Source organism: Lithobates pipiens, unplaced genomic scaffold, assembly GCF_037356315.1.
Source record: "Lithobates pipiens isolate NorthernLeopardFrog02 unplaced genomic scaffold, aLitPip1_a1.2 Scaffold_19, whole genome shotgun sequence".
Classification (NCBI taxonomy): Eukaryota; Metazoa; Chordata; class Amphibia; order Anura; family Ranidae; genus Lithobates; species Lithobates pipiens.
This window is the reverse complement of record NW_027507764.1, coordinates 343,782,629-343,802,461: the sequence shown is the minus strand read 5'-3', so window position 1 is coordinate 343,802,461 and position 19,833 is coordinate 343,782,629. Positions and strand designations below refer to the sequence as shown.

The 19,833-nt window shown below is 42.9% G+C and overlaps 1 protein-coding gene across 3 annotated transcripts in view; it reads right to left on the bottom strand.

Moving 5' to 3' along the window:
* Positions 1-19,833, bottom strand: part of FARS2 (phenylalanyl-tRNA synthetase 2, mitochondrial) — a 670,425-nt gene that overhangs the window by 464,422 nt on the left and 186,170 nt on the right. For all 3 annotated transcript variants that reach the window (XM_077492141.1, XM_077492139.1, XM_077492140.1), the window contains exon 3: positions 16,740-17,341. In XM_077492141.1, coding sequence (XP_077348267.1) covers positions 16,740-17,341 — 602 coding nt within the window. The remainder of the gene's footprint in view (positions 1-16,739; positions 17,342-19,833) is intronic.

Below are 19,833 nucleotides of genomic sequence, written 5' to 3'. Positions count from 1 at the left end.
TTTTGCAGATTTGCATTACAGAACATGTTCCATAAGAAACCATGTTGAGTGGACTGTAGTGCAAATCTGCAAAATGCAAACAGCACTAAAAATTCATAGGTATTAGACCTCATACACACTATACAACATTTGTTGTCTGATTTCCTTTAGATTTTCCAAAACCATGTAGTACAAGGGTCTGCCTGATTGCATACACATTGAAACTCTTAAGGTTTGACCTCATATTATATGGTTTTGGTAAATATGAAGGAAAAAATCTACAGAAAATTGTATAGTGTGTATCCAGCTTAAGGCCCAGAAGCGTTCCATTCATTACAAACAAGCTTCAATCACCAAGGCCAGACTTAAGCAAGGGACACAGTTCAATCGCAAACCTTGGGCCTTAAAATTCCTCAAGCTTGCAGATAAGTCCTCTTTGGCATGAAGAGATACCCCACTTTCCTTTATAGGGGGATGTCTGTTGGCCTTTGAAGACACCTGGTTAACAACCATCTCTGATGCCTGGGTAAGAGGAGATTTCTAGGGGCTATAAGCTAGAGTTAAACTCTATTTCCCATCCCACTATATGCTATCCAACCAGGATTCCACACAGATCTCCACATCCAACCAGTTCTCCACACCTCCATGCTGCTGCTGCATATCTGTTGAACCAAATAGTGAACCGCTTCAATGTTTTTACTCCAACCTTTTTCACTGTTCCAAAACCAAAAGGGGGCATTTTCCCATCTTAATTCTGAAGGCTTTAAATGTCATCATTGCAGTCCAAAAGTTTTGCATGTAATCCAACTGGTATGTCATATTCTGTATCCATCAGGGAGTGTCTAGCCTCTGTGGACATCAAGTATATGTACTTGCATTTCAGCTTTTGCAGTTCATCAATTTCACCTACACTGTGCCATAGGCTGTCAAAGCTATCAGTTTGTGGATCTATCATTTGGTCTGTTTTCTGCACGCAGTATTCACCAATGTGTTGGCACCCATGCTAGCCTTACTATGCTCCCAGCATATTCTCGTTGTGGGATATCTAGATAATCTCCTGTTGTGGTAAGAGTCGGCACAAATTCTGAGCGATAAAGCTATGCAGACAGCCCCAATCTTAAAAAATGTTTTGCTGATAGAAAAACAACACTAATGAGCTGGAAATCTGTCACTCCGCCGACGGTTAAATCCTGGATTCAGCACATGGGTAATACCCTTACCATGGACAAATACATATATTGCCATAGGCGGAACCCTGAGAAATTTGACAGATTATGGGCCGCATGGCTTGATACACCCGGGATTAGTCCCAGGGAACTGGTACAGATGAGGCTGCTCAGATGCCCATAAACATAATGGATGCCTGGGGAAATGCTAGCTTTTAAAAAAAATATAGTAACATTGTAGGGGAAAAAGTGAGGATGTTGAGGCTGCCAGTACCATGACAGGGGATAGCAGAGTATCAGTATACACAAATGAACATTATATGTGCCACTGCTACTCAGGTATTGAAGGGAATGACTAATGGTTATGTCAGTGTTCTTTCACTGACAAATTGAAGTGTAATGTGATGTATGTATTGGGTTGATTTGTTTTTCTTTTGCAATAAAATCATTTGATTTAAAAAAAAAAGTTTTGCTGCATCCCGATTCTTCAAAAATCAGCACTGGAGCTGACACATTGCTTGGAGTATCTTATCCTACACAAGTACATTTTCTATCCCATGGAAAACTTCTACAGTCCAGGAGCCATCCAACTCTGTGATTCAATAACTAATATAAGCATACATGCATCCCTAAAATAAAAATGAATACCGTATTTATCGGCGTATAAAACGACCCCAAGTTTAGGAGGGAATTTTAAAGGAAAATAACTTTTAGGAGGGAAGTTTAAGGAAAAAAAAATTAATAAATGCCCGTCAATGCAGCCTTATCAGTGTCCATTGCAGCCTTGTCAGTGCAGCCTTGCCCCCAGTGTCCATTGCAGCGTTGCCCCAGTGCTGCCTTGCCCCCAGTGTCTATTGCAGCCTTGTCAGTGCAGCTTTGCCCCCAGTGTCCATCGCTTGGATGAATTTAAAATTGGTGCCGTTGAGACTCGCCGGAGCGGATCGAATGTCGCAGAGATCGCAGGAACTGGGCGGAGCCGAGATACACATAGCCGAGTGTACTCGGCTCTTCTCGGCTCTGCTCACAGTAACGCCCAGTCCCGCCCTATGATGGACATAACACAGGTCCAATGGTCACTCACAGTAAGCGGAGATCGACGGGGATCGGCGTATAACATGCACCCACGATTTTCCCCTGATTTTAAGGGGAAAAAAGTGTGTGTTATACGACAATAAATACGGTAGTTCATTTAAATGCCCATATAAATAGTCCTAGAGAGAAAGTGCAGAGAAAGTAAATATCCCAATTTCCAAGAGAGTTCAAAAACTGTCCACTGTGCATAAATGGATTCACGTAGCTCCGGCATTAAAAAAGCCAAACCACTTATCGGACATTAATGATCCTCAGATTATAAAGCGCCCAACTGCGCCTTTAGGATGATTCACTAGGGTTCCCACACTCTCTGGTCTCTGTGACTCTGCATCAGAGTTCTGGACTTGACGGCAACCTCATTGGCTCAGGTATCAAGCACTGGTGTTAGGGAAATCTTTCCGCTCATTGTCCTGGAATGTCCCAATAATGGATTTCAGCCCAAATACCAGCTTTTCGGTACAGGAGTCTCAAAAGGAATACTGTTTTTCAATCAACATTTTGGAGCTTCAAGCAGTTTAGTTTTCCCTGCAATGCTGGATGAGGATTCAGTTGGACAACACAACACAAGTGGCTTACATCAACCATTATGGAGGAAATAATCAGTGAGGAACTAGAAATCTTGCTGAGGCACGAGAAGTAAAACCTATGCTAGTCTGAGCAGAACTCTACGTTCCAGCATTGCCAGTCATTTACATTCCATGTGTGAACAATTGCCAAAGGGGGGGTTCCTTACACCCAGGAGGGAGTACTTCAGGACTGTGTCACAGGTGAGGAATGCTGGATGTGGACTTCCTGGCTTCTAGGTTCAACAACAAACTGGACAGGTTTGTATTCACATTCACTGGTGGAAGAGGTGGATGCTCGGATGGCATAGCTCGGATAGCATATACCCTCCTCTATGCCTTTCCTATGAAAAAACGTCCTCTTTTACCCAGTCATACACAAGACAAGATGCTGATGGGTAGAAGAAGAAGATCCGGAACTCCATACATGCTCTTAAATATCTGCAAATTTATTGATATGCCATAAAGGACAAATAGCATACAGCAGATGTTAACACCTTTTAGCCATGCCAGCCTTGTTCACAACACATATGTACAAAAACAACACAATGTATATAGTATGAAAATGCTACCCCTCCTTCTATTGATCACAGGAGTTTTCAATTAGCTCATTAATAGTTATCAGGATGGAACAATTAAACAATTCAAAGGGGTGAGAGATGACAAGAAAGCAAGTCAAAAAACCTGACAATAATCATGATCAATAAAATACATAAAGAATTCTAAATAAAAATAGTGATGATGAACTAATAAAACAACATGTCCAGAACAAAGTGGATGCAGAGAGAGAAAGAAATAAGAGCTTTCATGGCTGAAATGCATTAACAGCTGCTGTACCCTATTTGTCTTTTATTGAGTATCAATGAATTCTGAGATTTTTAATATTTGGATGGAGTTGCGGATCATTTTTTTCTACTAATTATATTGACAGCTGTGTGACTGCTTATCCTGCACCCGACAGCTCAGGAGGATTTTTGGATAACTTGGGTAGTAGCACCTTTTCTTTTTTCAAGATGCTGATGGGACTTAGATCTTCCTTTCTTCCTGAGGCAGGTTTGGCCTTTCACCTCAACCAAGACAGTTTTGTTTTGTCTCTCTGTCTGACTCAAGTACATCTAAATGGAGTTTCCCTTCACTGTCTGGATGTAGTTCATGTCATGCAGGTTTATTTCCCAGCCGCTGCTAACATTAGAAAGACTGACTCTGTTCCCATAAAGCACAACCGGTAGCTCACTCCACCATTTTTGTTGTGACTTAGACAGATCATTATGGGGGCTTAAGGTCTTAAATATCCAGGTCTACCCTTTATTGATTAAGCTCACGCTACTATGGTAGATCTGCGAGTGGCTCCTGGGCCTTTTGGCATCAGGCAACTGTTTTTCTGATTTGCAATGCTGCCACAAAACAAGGACAAGGTAATCCATCGCTCAAAACAAAGTTGCCAAACTGCGCTCCCTCCACGTGTGAGATTAATTGTCTTCTGCAACTGGGATCTCACTCCAAGCAGCCACCCGCTTGTGTTAGAAACACTGGGCTGCTCTAGATCTGCTTATCAGGTTACACATGACCGCGGAAGTGCAAAATAACATTGTGGGACCTGTGGGACCTGCTGTGTGCTCCCTGCCTCTGCTGGTCTCCTTGCCTTATTTATTACAAACACTGAATTGGTCAGAAGCAAAAGCAAAAGTCAGAGCAGGTATTCAGATCACAGTGAAGGTACATGTACGGATTAGGGAGAAGTGAAGGGTTGTTTATGTCAGATCACAAAATATTTAGTAGATAATATATTAGGGAAATAAAGGGGTTAAAAAAAACAGCTTTTGCAGTTTTAACAATGGGTGCATGTTTGCCTTGATTTTTTATTTTTATTTGAGATTACTTTTTTGTACTTTTTTTTATTTTTATTTAAAATAGCTTAAAAGGATTTTAAAGGCTGCATTGTTTCCTGGAAAATGGGTAGAGCTTTGCTCTCTCCAAAGCTGTCCTGAAAGGCAATTACAAAACTACACAACTACATTAACCTCTTCGCGCCCGCCCTATAGCCGAATGACGGCCGTAGAGCGGGCGCTTTCGTCCGGGAGGCCGTCCCTGGACGTCCTGTTGTTTACTTCCGCAATGCGCGCAGCCGCGGGCACGCATCGGGAAAGTTCTGTGTTTGCCGAGTCCCCCGGAGACAGGCAAACACAGATCGCTGTAAACGGCCAATCACAGCGGCCGTTTACAGCGCGATCGGCGTGTCCAATGGGAGATGATCTCATATGTAAACATATGAAATCATCTCTCAGCGCCGCTCTCCCTCCTCACACAGACAGAGTGTGAGAGGGGAGAGATGAACGGCTGCAGCGGCCGTAAGTGTAAAAAAAAAAAAAAAAAGTGCCATCCTTCCCCAGTGCCATCCTGCCCCAGTGCCATCCGCCCCAGTGCCATCCGCCCCAGTGCTACCTGTTAGTGCTATCTGTCCCCAGTGCCATCTGTCATCAGTGCCACGTATAAGTGCCATCTGTCATCAGTGCCACGTGTCATCAGTGCCACATAGTGCCATCTGTCATCAGTGCCACATATTAGTGCCATCTGTCATCAGTGCCACGTATCAGTGCCATTTGCCATCAGTGCCACCTGTCAGTGTCACGTGCCATCTGTTGTCAGTGTCATCAATGCCACTTATCAGTGCCATCTGTCATCAGTGTCACGCGTCATCGGTGCCACGTATTAGTGCCATCTGTCATCAGTGCCACGTATAAGTGCCACGTGTCATCAGTGCCACGTATAAGTGCCATCTGACATCAGTGCCATATATTAGTGCCATCTGTCATCAGTGCCACGTATAAGTGTCATCATTGCCACTTATCAGTGCCATCTGTCATCAGTGTCACGTGTCTTTGTCCTGGTGCTCCAGGGCCTTCAAAAGTGTAATAAGTAGTCAACAAGTTAGATGTGTAATTTATGCTCCTAGAACACGTGATGGCGCTCCCTGCATGTTGGGCCTCTCTATGTGGCCAGGCTGTGAAAAAGTCCCACACATGTGGTATTGTAATACTCAGGAGGAGTAGCAGAATTTTTTGGGGGGGTGTCATTTGTGGTATACACATGCCATGTGAGAGAAATAACCTATTACAATGACAATTTTGTGGAAAAAAATAAAAAAATGAAAAATCTTAATTTTGCAAAGAATTGTGGGGAAAAAATGACAACATCAAAAAGCTCACCATGCCTCTTACTAAATACCTTGGAATGTCTACTTTCCAAAAAGGGGTAATTTAGGGGGTATTTGTACTTTCCTAACTTGTTCAGGTCACAAGAAGCGAGATAGGCCACCCGTACATCAGATGTGATCAATTTTGTGCGATTCGCACCACAGCTTGTAGACTCTCTAACTTTCACAAAGACCAAATAATATCCACTTTGGGTTATTTTTACCAAAGACATGTAGCAGTATGAATTGTGGCCAAAATTTATGAAGAAAACAATAATTTGCATAATTCTGTCACAGAAACAAAGAAATATGCGTTTTTTTTTCAAAATTTTCGGTCTTTTTTCATTTATAGCGCAAAAAATTAAAACCCCAGAGGTGATCAAATACCACCAAAAGAAAGCTCTATTTGTGGGAAAAAAAGGACAAAAAAATTCATTTGGGTACAGTGTTGCATGACTGAGTAATTGTCATTCAAAGTGTGAGAGCACCGAAAGTTGAAAATTGGTCTGGGCAGGAAGGGTGTTTAAGTGCCCATTAAGCAAGTGGTTAATAGAATACAAAAAAAAGGTATTTTATGTTTCTGCATTCATATTATTTTTATTTTATTTTTTCAACATCTATGCATGGATTTGGGTTTGTAAACAAATCCATTTGCAGTTCTGATCTCTGAAGTGGGTACAGTGGCGAGTCACTATTGTCCTTCACTTCATGTTTCCATATTGGAATGACTATTTTACCTTCAAACCCATTCATACCAATGGTCACCAGAGGCTTCTGTTGGAGAAGTTGGAGTTGGAGAGAAGTGCTGTTAGATCAGCACATCACTTGGGACAGAGCTGCTAGCTTGTTATTACAGAAGCACTGTCAGATCTGGACTTTGAAGGGTTTGCATACTTGCCTCCATACCTGCAATTTCTGCTGCTGTAACAGGTGCAGTCTTGAGAGAAACTGGCAAGGGTTGTAAAATGACATAAGAAAGATGCCAGTTATGAGTTGGTAAGCAAACCCTGCACAGTTCTGATCTCACAGCGCTACTGTATTAAGCAGTGATGTTTACAAAAATACAGAAGCTCTGCACTGGCAGGAAAGAGGAGCTAGAGAGGGACAGAAAGCACAGCCTGCACCTCCTTTTGACTCTATCCTTCTCACCCCTTCAGCACTCAGCTGTCAGAAGTAGTGATGCTGCTGTCACTACTCCTGTCAGCCTGTAGTAGACTGAACTCATCACACTTCTGCCCCCCCCTCCATAAAACACCTCTCCTGGAGCAACTGCCCCTACGCACTTGGCCCTGGTTGCCACCTTGTCTTCGATTTTGGATGGCATGCATTTTTATTGCTGTCTCTGTCCTGGATTGGTGTTTCACCCTTTCCATATGTTCTTGAAAATTCAAAATGTTATTGTTGCTTCCAGAACAACAAGTTCCCGTGACAAATCTCTGAGAAGGGACCCCCCTCCCTGTCCCCAACTTTGAAGAGAACCCCTGTCATTCACTGTTGGGACCTTCTAGACAACAACAATAGAAAAATGATCAGAGTCTAGCCATTTTCTACGCTATTCTATTAACCACTTAATCCCCGGACCATTTTCCAGCTAAAGGACCAGTCCCCTTTTTGCGATTCGGCACTGCGTCGCTTTAACTGACAATTGCGCGGTCGTGCGACGTGGCTCCCAAACAAAATAGGTGTCCTTTTTTCCCAAAAATAGAGCTCTTTTTCGGTGGTATTTCATCACCTCTGCGTTTTTTATTTTTTTGCGCTATAAACAAAAATAGAGCGACAATTTTGAAAAAAGTTCAATATTTTTTACTTTTTGCTATAATAAATATCCCCCAAAAATATATAAAAAAATTATTTTTCCCCAGTTTAGGCCGATACGTATTCTTCTACATATTTTTGGTAAAAAAAAAATTGCAATAAGCATTTATTGATTGGTTTGAGCAAAAGTTATAGTGTCTAGAAAATAGGGGATAGTTTTATGGCATTCTTATTAATATTTTGTTTTTTACTAGTAATGGCAGCAATCAGCAATTTTTATTGCGACTGTGACATTATGGCGGACACGTCTGACAATTTTGACACATTTTTGGGACCATTGGTATTAATAAAGCAATCAGTGCAATTAAAAATGCACTGATTACTGTAAAAATGTCACTAACAGTGAAGGGGTTAACCACTAGGGGGCAGTGTAGGGGTTAAGTGTGTGTTTTTTTAACTGTAGGGGACGTGGCTTGGCGTCTGACATCACTGATCGTCTTTCCCTATAACAGGGAACAGACGATCAATGACAGCCTCAGTAGGAAGCACGAGGAGAGGTTTGTTTACACTTACCTCTCCTCGTTTTTCAGCTCTGTGTCCCGATCGCGGCCACGGTCACAGAGCTCAGGACCGGGTCGTGAGTGTGCCGCACGCGCCATTCTGCCGACGTACATCGGCGTGAGGCGGTCCTTAAGCCGTTAAGAAACAAACTATAAACTGTTTTGGATCGAGATTGTTTGTGCTGTGTATGTTGTTCATATTTATTAAAAGCAGTAGAAAAATATTAACAATGTTGCCAACAATTAGTATTACTACAAGTACTACTTGTTCAAAAATATATCAATCACTTTGAAATCTTTCAAACATTTACGTGAGAGGGATGTTTATGTGAATTTTAAAGCATAATTAATAATCTTCTGTGGGAGCAAATTTGCAGGGAAGAGATATTGCACATTTAAAACATATATATGACCGTCCTATGCATGCAGACACATAAGAAGCCAGTGCTGCCCGGCATGTTCTTACCGGCTGTACTAAACCTTGTCTGAACAAGCCACAGTTGTCCACTGTATAAGAGATCTTTCTCATCGACCAGAGCTATCTTAACACACACCCTCGTATTGTCATTCATTACATTACAGTTGTTGGTAGGCTAATTAGATGGACTAGATGATGTTTTTTTTCAAATTGACTAGGTAACTTCACAACTATATACATTAAAATATTTAAATATTAATTAGACATTAAAACAAACACTTACCTGACCTCTTTAGCTGCAGACACTGTTAAGCAATTTCCCCTAAAAGCCTACAAGGGAAGCGGTGAAGTCCTTCAAGTCAGATGTCAGCACTCTGCTTTCCCCATCTTACTGAGCACCTGCTCAATGTTCTCATTAACTGCTTGCCGACCGCCTCACGCTGATATACTTCGGCAGAAGGGCTCATACAGGCAAACTAACGTACCTGTACGTGGCCCTTTAAGATGCGGCCAGTGTGTGTGCGCCAAGCTTCTTGAGTCGGGTCACGGGTCCCGCGGACTCGATCGCCACGGAGAGGAAGAACGGGGAGATACTAATGTTAACAAGCATCTCCCCGTTCTGCCTAGTGACAGTGTCACTGATCTCTGCTCCCTATGATCGGGAGCAGAGATCAGTGACGTGTCTCACGTAGCCATGCCCCCCACAGTAAGAAACACTCCCCAGGACACACTTAACCCCTACATTGCCCCCTAGTGGTTAACCCCTTCACTGCCAGTGTCATTTACATAGGAATCAGTGCATTTGTATAGCACCGATTGCTGTAAAAATGACAATGGTCCCAAAAATGTGTCAAAAATGTCCGATGTGTCCGCCCTAATGTCACAGTCACGATAAAAATCACTAATCGCCCCAATTACTAGTAAAAAAAAAAATATTAATAAAATGAATAAAAATGCCTTAAAATTATCCCCTATTTTGTAAACGCTATAATTTTTGCGCAAACCAATCAATAAATACTTATTGCGATTTTTTTTTTACCAAAAATATGTAGAAGAATATGTATCGGCTTAAACTGAGGGAAAAAAATTATATATTTTTGGGGGATATTTATTATAGCAAAATGTAAAAAATAATGCGTTTTTTTCAAAATTTTCACTTTTTTTGTTTATAGCGCAAAAAATAAAAACCGCAGGGGTGATCAAATACCACCAAAAGAAAGCTCTATTTGTGGGGAAAAAAGGACGTAAATTTTGTCTGGGAGCCACATCGCACGACTGCGCAATTGTCAGTTAAACAACGCAGTGATGAATCGCAAAAAGTCCTCTGGTCAGGAAGGGGATAAATTCTTCCGGGGCTGAAGTGGTTAAAGTGAAATTAAACTGTGAGCACCACAAACTGAAAATGCTATTTAATATATTTTTAATATTCAAAGCAAACTCACCATACACCAATGTCTTAGTGTTTTGTTTTGTTGAGAAATCACTTAGAAAAACACCCCCTAGCATTTCTAGCTGTGGCCATCATGAGTAAGGGCAAATGACTCAAGTAGCATTTATTTCATGGAATACATGTGCCCCTAGCTTAGGCATTCAGGCGGGATGGCATGCTTAGCTGATGAAAGAAATAAAATGCCCAGGAAGACTCCTGGGGTGTATGACATAATTTTGGCCTAGGTCAGAAACCAGGAAGCAACCAATTAAAGAAATGTAAAAAAAAAAACAAAAAAAAAAAAACAAGTAAATATCTATCATATACCTTCCTACCTATTTAGTAAGTAAAAAGTAAAACTGAAAGTGCTTTATGTTGTAAAATTTTAAGACCCAATCAAATGGGCACAGGGGCCCATAACAGCATTGGTTTATGTGCCCGAGAGGCACAAATGTTCCATGCAGCCAATAGCATATTAAAAAAATCAAAAAACAGGCTGCCATATGCACCAGCTGTACGAATCTTCCCACATATTTGAGTGTTTACATCCATACATGGGGCAGATGCATGGCCCTGGACACAAATGTACTGTGGTCAGGCTATGGACGCATAAACAAACTTCAAGGTGCATAAACACAAGCATAAACACACGCTGTATGGTCTTCTGCGCCCAGCTGAAGGACCCATTAGGATGAATTGTTCCATAGTGCCTGGAGCTACAGAGATCAGCAGGGGCTTGTTTTAAAGCATATTTACTGCTTTTTAGGAAGATGAAAATATTTAATGTCCCAAGCCATAGCACAGTTATACTTTAAGGCAAGCAAATTTGAGTGGTGATATCGTCAATTGCCTGGAGTTTACATGTTCTCCCTGTGCGTGCATGGGTTTCCTTTAGCTAGTATGTGTATGTAGAATGTGAGATAGGGACCTTAGATTTTAAGCTCCTTGAGGGCAGGGATTGATTTAAATGTACAATATATACACTATATTACCAAAAGTATTGGGACATTTGCCTTTCCGCGCACATGAACTTTAATGGCTCTTGCCATTGTGATAATAGTTTGTCGAGGCCATCATGGATGGAGGGTTGAAGAGACTTGTATATTGTAGAGAGTGGTTTACCCAGACTAACCCCCCCCCCCCCCCCCAGATATGAATTGGGAAGGGCATATTTCACTTTAAGTGAGTTGAATGTCTGGAGTACACCCCCTTCACATATTTGGCTAAGATATTTTATCCCTATAGAAGCCCACACAGCGGGGTTGGGGATCAAGAAAAATTACTTCAGGGAAGGGTTATGCCATAGAGGTGTATGTGATAAATAAGTAGATGAGGGCCCGGGATGTTGAAGCTGCCATGCCTTAATGACGGCGGTCATAGATTGGGTGAGATGGAGCGATGCTGAACCACCCTTGTAAAATATATTGCGTAGTGCTTCATAAGAGCCGAGCAGTGCAGCCTCAGGAACCACAGCAGCATTAGTCTCATCAGCTAGCAACCAGTTGTGGGCCTGGGTGAGCAGAGCTGCAAGGTAATATTTAAATAAATTCAGACTTGCTAATCCACCCTCGGTCCAGGGCCTTTGCAGGACCGTCAGCCAAAACCTAGGCCTTTGAGTTCCCCAAAAGAATGAGGTCATTGCGGACTAAAACTGCCTAAAGTATTTTTTAGGGATACACACTGGGGCATGGCAGAGGCTATACAATATAGAGGGTAGTAGCTTCATTTTGAAAATATTAATCCTTCCCACTAGTGAAGGGGGGGGGGGGGGGGGTAGGACCACGCTGATAGACGTTGTTTCATCAGATTCAATAGCAGTAGAAGATTTAGGGCCACATAGTCAGATGCTTTTGGGGAAATTACTATATTTGGCAGAGGCAGTCCACTTAAGGGTCGGCCCTGGCATCAGCCCCCCTATCTATAGGTAGGATCACAGATTTTTCCCAGTTAACCTATAACCGTCAGGGGGAAATAAAAGGAGAGCAACGCCAGAGCCTCTTTAAGGGAAGGTCCAGGGTCTTTTAAGAAGAGGACCATGTCATCAGCATAAAGTGCTACTTTCTCTGTGATGGTGCCTACTTGAATGCCTTCAATTAGGGGCGGGTTAAGTATGGCCAGCGTTATGGGTTCCATTACAAGCGCAAATAGCGCCAGGGACAACGGGCACCCCTGCCAATGGAAAACTCTCCCGATAACTCTCCTCCCAATTTAATTTGTGCCATAGGGGCTTTGTATAGGATCTTAATCCAGTTACAAAAATGTGGACCAAAACCCATGACATCCAACACGGCCGACATGTAGTCCCAATCTATCGAATCAAAAGCCTTCTCTATGTCAAGCATAACCAGCACTCTGGAGGCTGATTTGTCAGGGGGTAGTTGAGAGTGAGTTAGGACTCTGCGTAGATTAAAGTGGGAGTTCAGCCGTTTTTTGTTTTTAAAAGTCAGCAGCTACAAATACTGCAGCTGCTGACTTTTAAAATAAGGACACTTACCCACCCAGTGCGCCCACGATGTCGGCACCCGAAGCCGATCTCTCGATCAGCTCTTGAGTGCTGCCGCCGCCATCTTCAGTATGGAAATCAGGAAGTGAAGCCTTGCGGCTTCACTTCCCGGTTCCCTACTGCGTATGCGCGAGTCACGCTGCGCAATAAGGATGGTCCCCGCTGTCTCTGGGATCCGTGTGTTTCCCAGCAGACAGCGGGGGACCCGCAGGAAGTGGCGTAAATACCCACAGATTCTGCGGATATCTATGCCAGAAGTGGGTGCAAATACCAGTACTATACAGGTATCTGCACCCCCCTCCCCCCTGAAAGGTGCCAATTGTGGCACTGGAGGGGGGGAGGGTTCCAATGAGCGGAAGTTCCACTTTAGGGTGGAGCTCCACTTTAATGTCAGTTGATTTTCCGGGGATAAAGCCGATTTGCTCAAATGTAGCAGCCCCTGCAGGCCAGCCCATCAACACCAAGGGACCTTGGGGTGTCTTTATGAGGGTAACCAGGAGTCAGTCCAAAACAGGATGGGTGTATGTTTACCCCCTTTTTTGGAGGGTCCATTGGTTTGGAGGGGAAAAGAGCACTTCACAGACCTGAGAAGCTCTAGATTGGGAGGCACAGTGTGTCTTTTTTTACTCAGAGAGCCAGCAACAGCAAGGGTCTCAGAGAGTCACTCCACACTTATAGCTTTCAGAAACGCACTGAGGGGGTTAGATGGCACTCATCTGGGCCTCTGGTGTTGTGGGAGCCAGGCAGGGTATGATCTCAGGGGTCAGAGGCACCTACTGTCCGCATCGCTGTTCCTCCATGATTCAGCCGGGTCCCTAGGGAGGCAGGATGGTTCCTCGGCGCTGTATGCAGCCCTAGCATGCAAGATGGCGGCGGATCCTGGGGACACTGAGGGCCGTGACTTGTGCTCCAGCCATTCCACTCACATATCCTTGGTGGGAAAAGGGCTGCGGGATGGAGCTAATTGCCTGGTAACTGTCCGCAGGGGCCGCAACCCCGATGCTCACCAGAGCACCCGCCGCTCAGAGGATATTCACCCAGGGGGATGCCCAGCAGCCAGATGAGTCGTGTTGCAGGATCCCGGGCTTGTAGCCAGCCAGATGCAGATAGACGAGTCTGGACTAGGCCGCAACCACGATGCTCGCCAAAAAGGCCACCGCCCAGGAGATATCCACCTGGGGGGATGCACAGCAGCCAGCTGAGTTGGATGAGTCTTGTGGCAGCGTTCCTGGGTTTGTAGTCAGCCAGATGCAGACAGATGGAGACTGAAAAATCCGGACTAGGCCGCAACCACAGTGCTCGCCCTGGAAGCCTCCACACAGGAAATATACACCTGGGGGGATGCTCGGCAGCCAGCGGAGTGGGAGGAGGTGAGTGGTGGTGTCCCTAGATGTGTAGGTAATCAGATGGATGAGGATTTGGTTAGAATGCTCTGGAGCTCCTCTTAGATATGTCTGCCGCGGTTCAAATCTGGTAACGCCCCCTCGTCTTAGTCCTTAGGGTTAAATATTGAGTTAGCCCACCCTTTGCAGCTATAACAGCTTCAACTCTTCTGGGAAGGCTGTCCACAAGGTTTAGGAGTGTGTCTGTGGAAATGTTTGATCTTTCATCAGAAGCGCATTTGTTAGGTCAGGCACTGATGTGGACAAGTAGGCCTGGCTTGCAATGGCCGCTCAAGTTCCTCCACCCCAAACTCACTCATCTATGTCTTTATGGACCTTACTTTGTGCACTGGTCCAAATTATTTGGTTGAGGGGGGATTATGGTGTGAGGTTGTTTGTCAGGGACTGGGTTTGGCCCTTTAGTTCCAGTGAAGGGAACTCTTAAAATATCAGCATACCAAGACATTTTGGACAATTTCATGCTCCCAACTTTGCGGGAACAGTTTGGTGATGACCCCTTCCTGTTCCAACATGACTGCGCCACAGTGGTGCACAAACAAGGTCTATAAAGACATGGATAAGCAAGTTTGGGATGGAGGAATTTGACTGGCCTGCATAGAGTCCTGACCTCAACCCGATAGAACATCTTTGGGATGAATTAGAGCAGAGACTTGTCCACATCAGAGCCTGACCTCACAAATGTGCTTCTGATGAAAGGTCACTCAATTCCACAGACACACTCCTAAACCTTGTGGAGAGCCTTCCCAGAAGAGTTGAAGCTTTTATAGCTGCAAAGGGTGGGTCAACTCAATATTGAACCCTACAGACTAAGACTGGGATGCCATTAAAGTAGAGCTGCCACGACGTGTCGACGTAATCGACTACGTCGACTAAGAAAATACGTCGACGTGCGTGCAGGGCGTCTATGCGTCACAGTGGGGGCAGTGCTTAGCATTTACTGCTCCCCTCCGTGCCGCCGTCCCCCTCTCTTCTCCCCCTCCGTGCCGCCGTCCCCCTCTCTTCTCCCCCTCCGTGCCGCCGTCCCTAGGGGTGCAACGGATCGTCACCGATCCGTGCGCACATGCCACGCTCCGCGGTCTCGGCCTTAGGAGAGGCCGCGGCTTCGGCCTAGCTCCGAAGCGGCGGCCATCTTTCTACACCCAGGCGTTTACAATGTGATCGCTCCGATGGAGCGATCACTTGTAAACAAACCGGCGTCATGACATGACGCCGGTTTCTCTCTCCCCTCTCTGTACTGATCTGTGCAGTGGAGGGGAGAGGTCGGATGGATGCAGCCATCCCTCCATACCCTGCCAATGCAATACTCTGCCCTGCAATACTATACTATACTCTGCCCTCCCCTGCAATGCCCTGCCATACAATACTCTGCCCTGCAATACTATACTATACTCTGCCCTCCCCTGCAATGCCCTGCCATACAATACTCTGCCCTGCAATACTATACTATACTCTGCCCTCCCCTGCAATGCCCTGCCATACAATACTCTGCCCTGCAATACTATACTATACTCTGCCCTCCCCTGCCATACAATACTCTGCCCTGCAATACTATACTATACTCTGCCCTCCCCTGCAATGCCCTGCCATACAATACTCTGCCCTGCAATACTATACTATACTCTGCCCTCCCCTGCAATGCCCTGCCATACAATACTCTGCCATGCAATACTATACTATACTCTGCCCTCCCCTGCAATACTCTGCCATACTCTGCCATACAATACTCTGCCATACTATACTCTGCCCTCCCCTGCAATACTCTGCCATACTATACTCTGCCCTCCCCTGCCATACAATACTCTGCCATACTATACTCCGCCCTCCCCTGCCATACAATACTCTGCCATACTATACTCTGCCCTCCCCTGCCATACAATACTCTGCCATACTATACTCTGCCCTCCCTTGCAATACTCTGCCATACTATACTCTGCCATACTATACTCTGCCATACTATACTCTGCCCTCCCCTGCAATACTCTGCCATACTATACTCTGCCCTCCCCTGCCATACAATACTCTGCCATACTATACTCTGCCCTCCCCTGCCATACAATACTCTGCCATACTATACTCTGCCCTCCCCTGCCATACAATACTCTGCCATACAATACTCTGCCCTCCCCTGCCATACAATACTCTGCCATACAATACTCTGCCCTCCCCTGCCATACAATACTCTGCCATACAATACTCTGCCCTCCCCCGCCATACAATACTCTGCCCTACAATACTCTGCCATACAATACTCTGCCCTCCCCTGCCATACAATACTCTGCCATACAATACTCTGCCCTCCCCTGCCCTACAATACTCTGCCCTCCCCTGCCCTACAATACTCTGCCATACAATACCCTGCCATACAATACCCTGCCATACAATACTCTCAAGGTTATCCAAAGGATTAATTAGCTAATCAAAAAAAACCCCACTAGATTCATTAAAAAATAAAAATAAAAAAAATAATCGGATAGTCGTTGACTAATCGAAGAAATAATCGATAGATTAGTCGACAGCCAAATTAATCGTTAGTTGCAGCTCTACATTAAAGTTCATGTGCGTGGAAAGGCAGGTGTCCCAATACTTTTGGTAATATAGTGTATGTAAAGTGTTGCATTAATTTATGGCACTGAATACGTATCTGTAATAAATAATAAAAAAAATTGGTGCATTATTACCTCATAGTATGAGAACAGGCGGACACCTTCCATCTGATGAAAAACTGGATAATGGGTCCTATCAATCTCATCGCGACGATAAACATCTCCAGCAACCAGGAATGCATCCAGTCCAGAGTGCATCAAATCCCACTGATGAGCTGAGGTATGAGCACGGAGCATGTGAGAATGGTTTAAATAGTAATTGTCACCTTTCTTTCTACTTGGATGGTCCAAAGGAACAAGAAGGTTGTCAAAATTTTGCTCTGTTGTGACAATGGGACATAAATTATCATAGACAGAAAACAGAGGGTTTTGATGCCGTCCTATATACTGCTTGTAAAAATGTTCCTTGATTCTTTCTTTGATCAGCCACAATGGATGATACCTCTGGTTGTGTAAATTCTGTCCAACCAAAGACATGATTTTACTAGAAATATTTGTGAAATCATCTCGAGGGAACTGTCTACCGAGGAGTTCCACTGAACTAGGATTATCTGTAGATGTTCTAGAGGATACTGATCTTAAACTTTCATGCTTCAAACATGATGTAATCCTAAGATTATGAGCCTCTGCATATCTTGATAATGTTGAATACTGAAGAATTATTTGCATTGCAGAGCCTAAAAACAAAATAAAAACATATATAAGTCTTAATTTAAGATCACCTTTAAGCATGCTTTTACCCAAAGGTGGATGTAAAAATTACAAAGGCAAATCTTGACCTATACGATGGACAAACAACAGCATGCTACACATACAAATAATTAAATATTTACTTTCCTTGTTTCAATAACTTACCCACAAAAATATACACCATTACCATATTTGCAGCCATACAAATATTATGATAATATAATTATTTATTAGTTAATAATGAATCAATTCTAATAGTATTCTTTAAAGTAACAAGTATAAAAAAGAATCAATGAAGCATTTTACCGAAAACCTTATAAGCTGCATATTACTTGAATCAAGGCAAGGTTCATACCTCTGCAATAAGATTTTGGTCCAACATTCAGTGCACTTGTTGTATCATTTACTCTGAAGCAACTTTGATCGTTTTTTTTTTTTTTTTTATATATATATACTTTATGGGACTAAAGAATTGCACCAAAGTCGTTTAGAAACCTTTTTCAAAATTGTTTTATGTTGAGTCGCTTTTGATGTGAACAGGCATCATTGGATATAATGCGATTTCCCTTTTCATGCAATTCTGTGCAACTCAAGTCGCATTTAAAATCGCACTAGTACTAAATCTTATGGCTTTACATATTTGATTACATCTGTACTAATAGGCCAACATTTCTGGACACACACTTAGCTCACTGGTGTTTGTAAAAAAAGGACTTAGTCCCTGCTATAGAATGAAATTATGTATTTGTGCTTTAAACCTACTATACAAATAAAATGATCAAATATTTATTAGATATTTAATTTTCAAAAACAGGTTAAAGAAGAAATAATCTACTGCCACTAACAGATTAGAAACTGCAATACCATAAGTGACAAATACTAACATATTAAGAGCTGTAATGAACATAATGGAAGAAAACTCATCAGATGAAACGGTTTCATTCTTCACCTTTGGAGGCATTAAATTAACATTAGTTCATCTATCCAATTGAGGTCACTCAATAGGGTGCTTTTCTGTATTGACTGGGTTAAAATAATATATTTTAGAAATTAATGTGCATTCATTAAAAGGACACAAAAGGTGAAAGTGGAAAAAGTTTGAGAGCTCAGCAGGTAAAAGTTGCATATACCTACTGTGTATATATATATATATATATATATATAAAACAGTTGTTGGTCTTATTCAGTAATAGAATGCTTAGAATAGTCAAATTACCCACTGCCATGTTTCCACCACAAGATATAGGAAACGGTCTAACTTAAATAGGTGTATTTGCAGCCAATATAAACAATCAAACATTTATTAACACACACACACACACATTGATGATTTCCTCTTAATTCCTGTTTGGTTGCTGAGACAGGTAGACAGAAACTTCTAAAGGAGTACAATACAGCAATAAAAGCCCCTATTCTTTAAAGGCCCATTTACACCTTTCTTTTAATACACATGTGTTTCTATTAACCACTTCATCCCCGGACCAATAGAAACCTTAACCACTTTCAGACCGGACCATTTTGCTGGTAAATGACCAGAGGTCTTTTTACACTTTGGCACTGCGCTGCTTTAACTGGTAATTGCGCGGTCATGCAATGTTGTACCCAAACAAAATTTGCGTCCTTTTCTTCCCACAAATAGAGCTTTCTTTTGATGGTATTTGATTGCCTCTGCGATTTTTATTTTTTGCGATATAAACGTAAAAAGACCGCAAATTTTGAAAAAAAATGATATTTTCTACTTTTTGTTATTAGAAAAATCCAATAAACTCAATTTTAGTCATACATTTAGGACAAAATGTATTCAGCCACATGTCTTTGGTAAAAAAAAAGTCAATAATTGTATATTTATTGGTTTGCGCAAAAGTTGTCACATCTACAAACTAAGGTACGTTTTCTGGAATTTACGCAGCTTTTAGTTTACGACTGCCTATCTCATTTCTTGAGGTGCTAAAATGACAGGGCAGTACAAAACCCCCCCAAATGACCCCATTTTGGAAAGTAGACCCCCTAAGGAAATTGATAAGAGGCATGTTGAGCCCATTGAATATTTTATTTTTTTGCCTCAAGCGATTGAATAATGACAAAAAAAAAATTTTTTTTTTTTTTTTACACAAAGTTGTCACTAAATGATATATTGCTCACACATGCTATGGGCGTATGTGAAATGACACCCCAAAATAAATTCTGCTGCTTCTCCTGAGTACGGGGATACCACATATGTGGGACTTTTTGGGAGCCTAGCCGCGTACAGGGCCCCGAAAACCAAGCACCGCCTTCAGGCTTTCTAAGGGCGTCAATTTTTGATTTCACGCCTCACTACCTATTACAGTTTTGAAGGCCATAAAATGCCAAGATGGCACAAAACCCCCACAAATGACCCCATTTTAGAAAGTAGACACCCCAAGCTATTTGCTGAGAGGCATGTTGAGTCCATGGAATATTTTATATTTTGCCACAAGTTGCGGGAAAATTACAAACT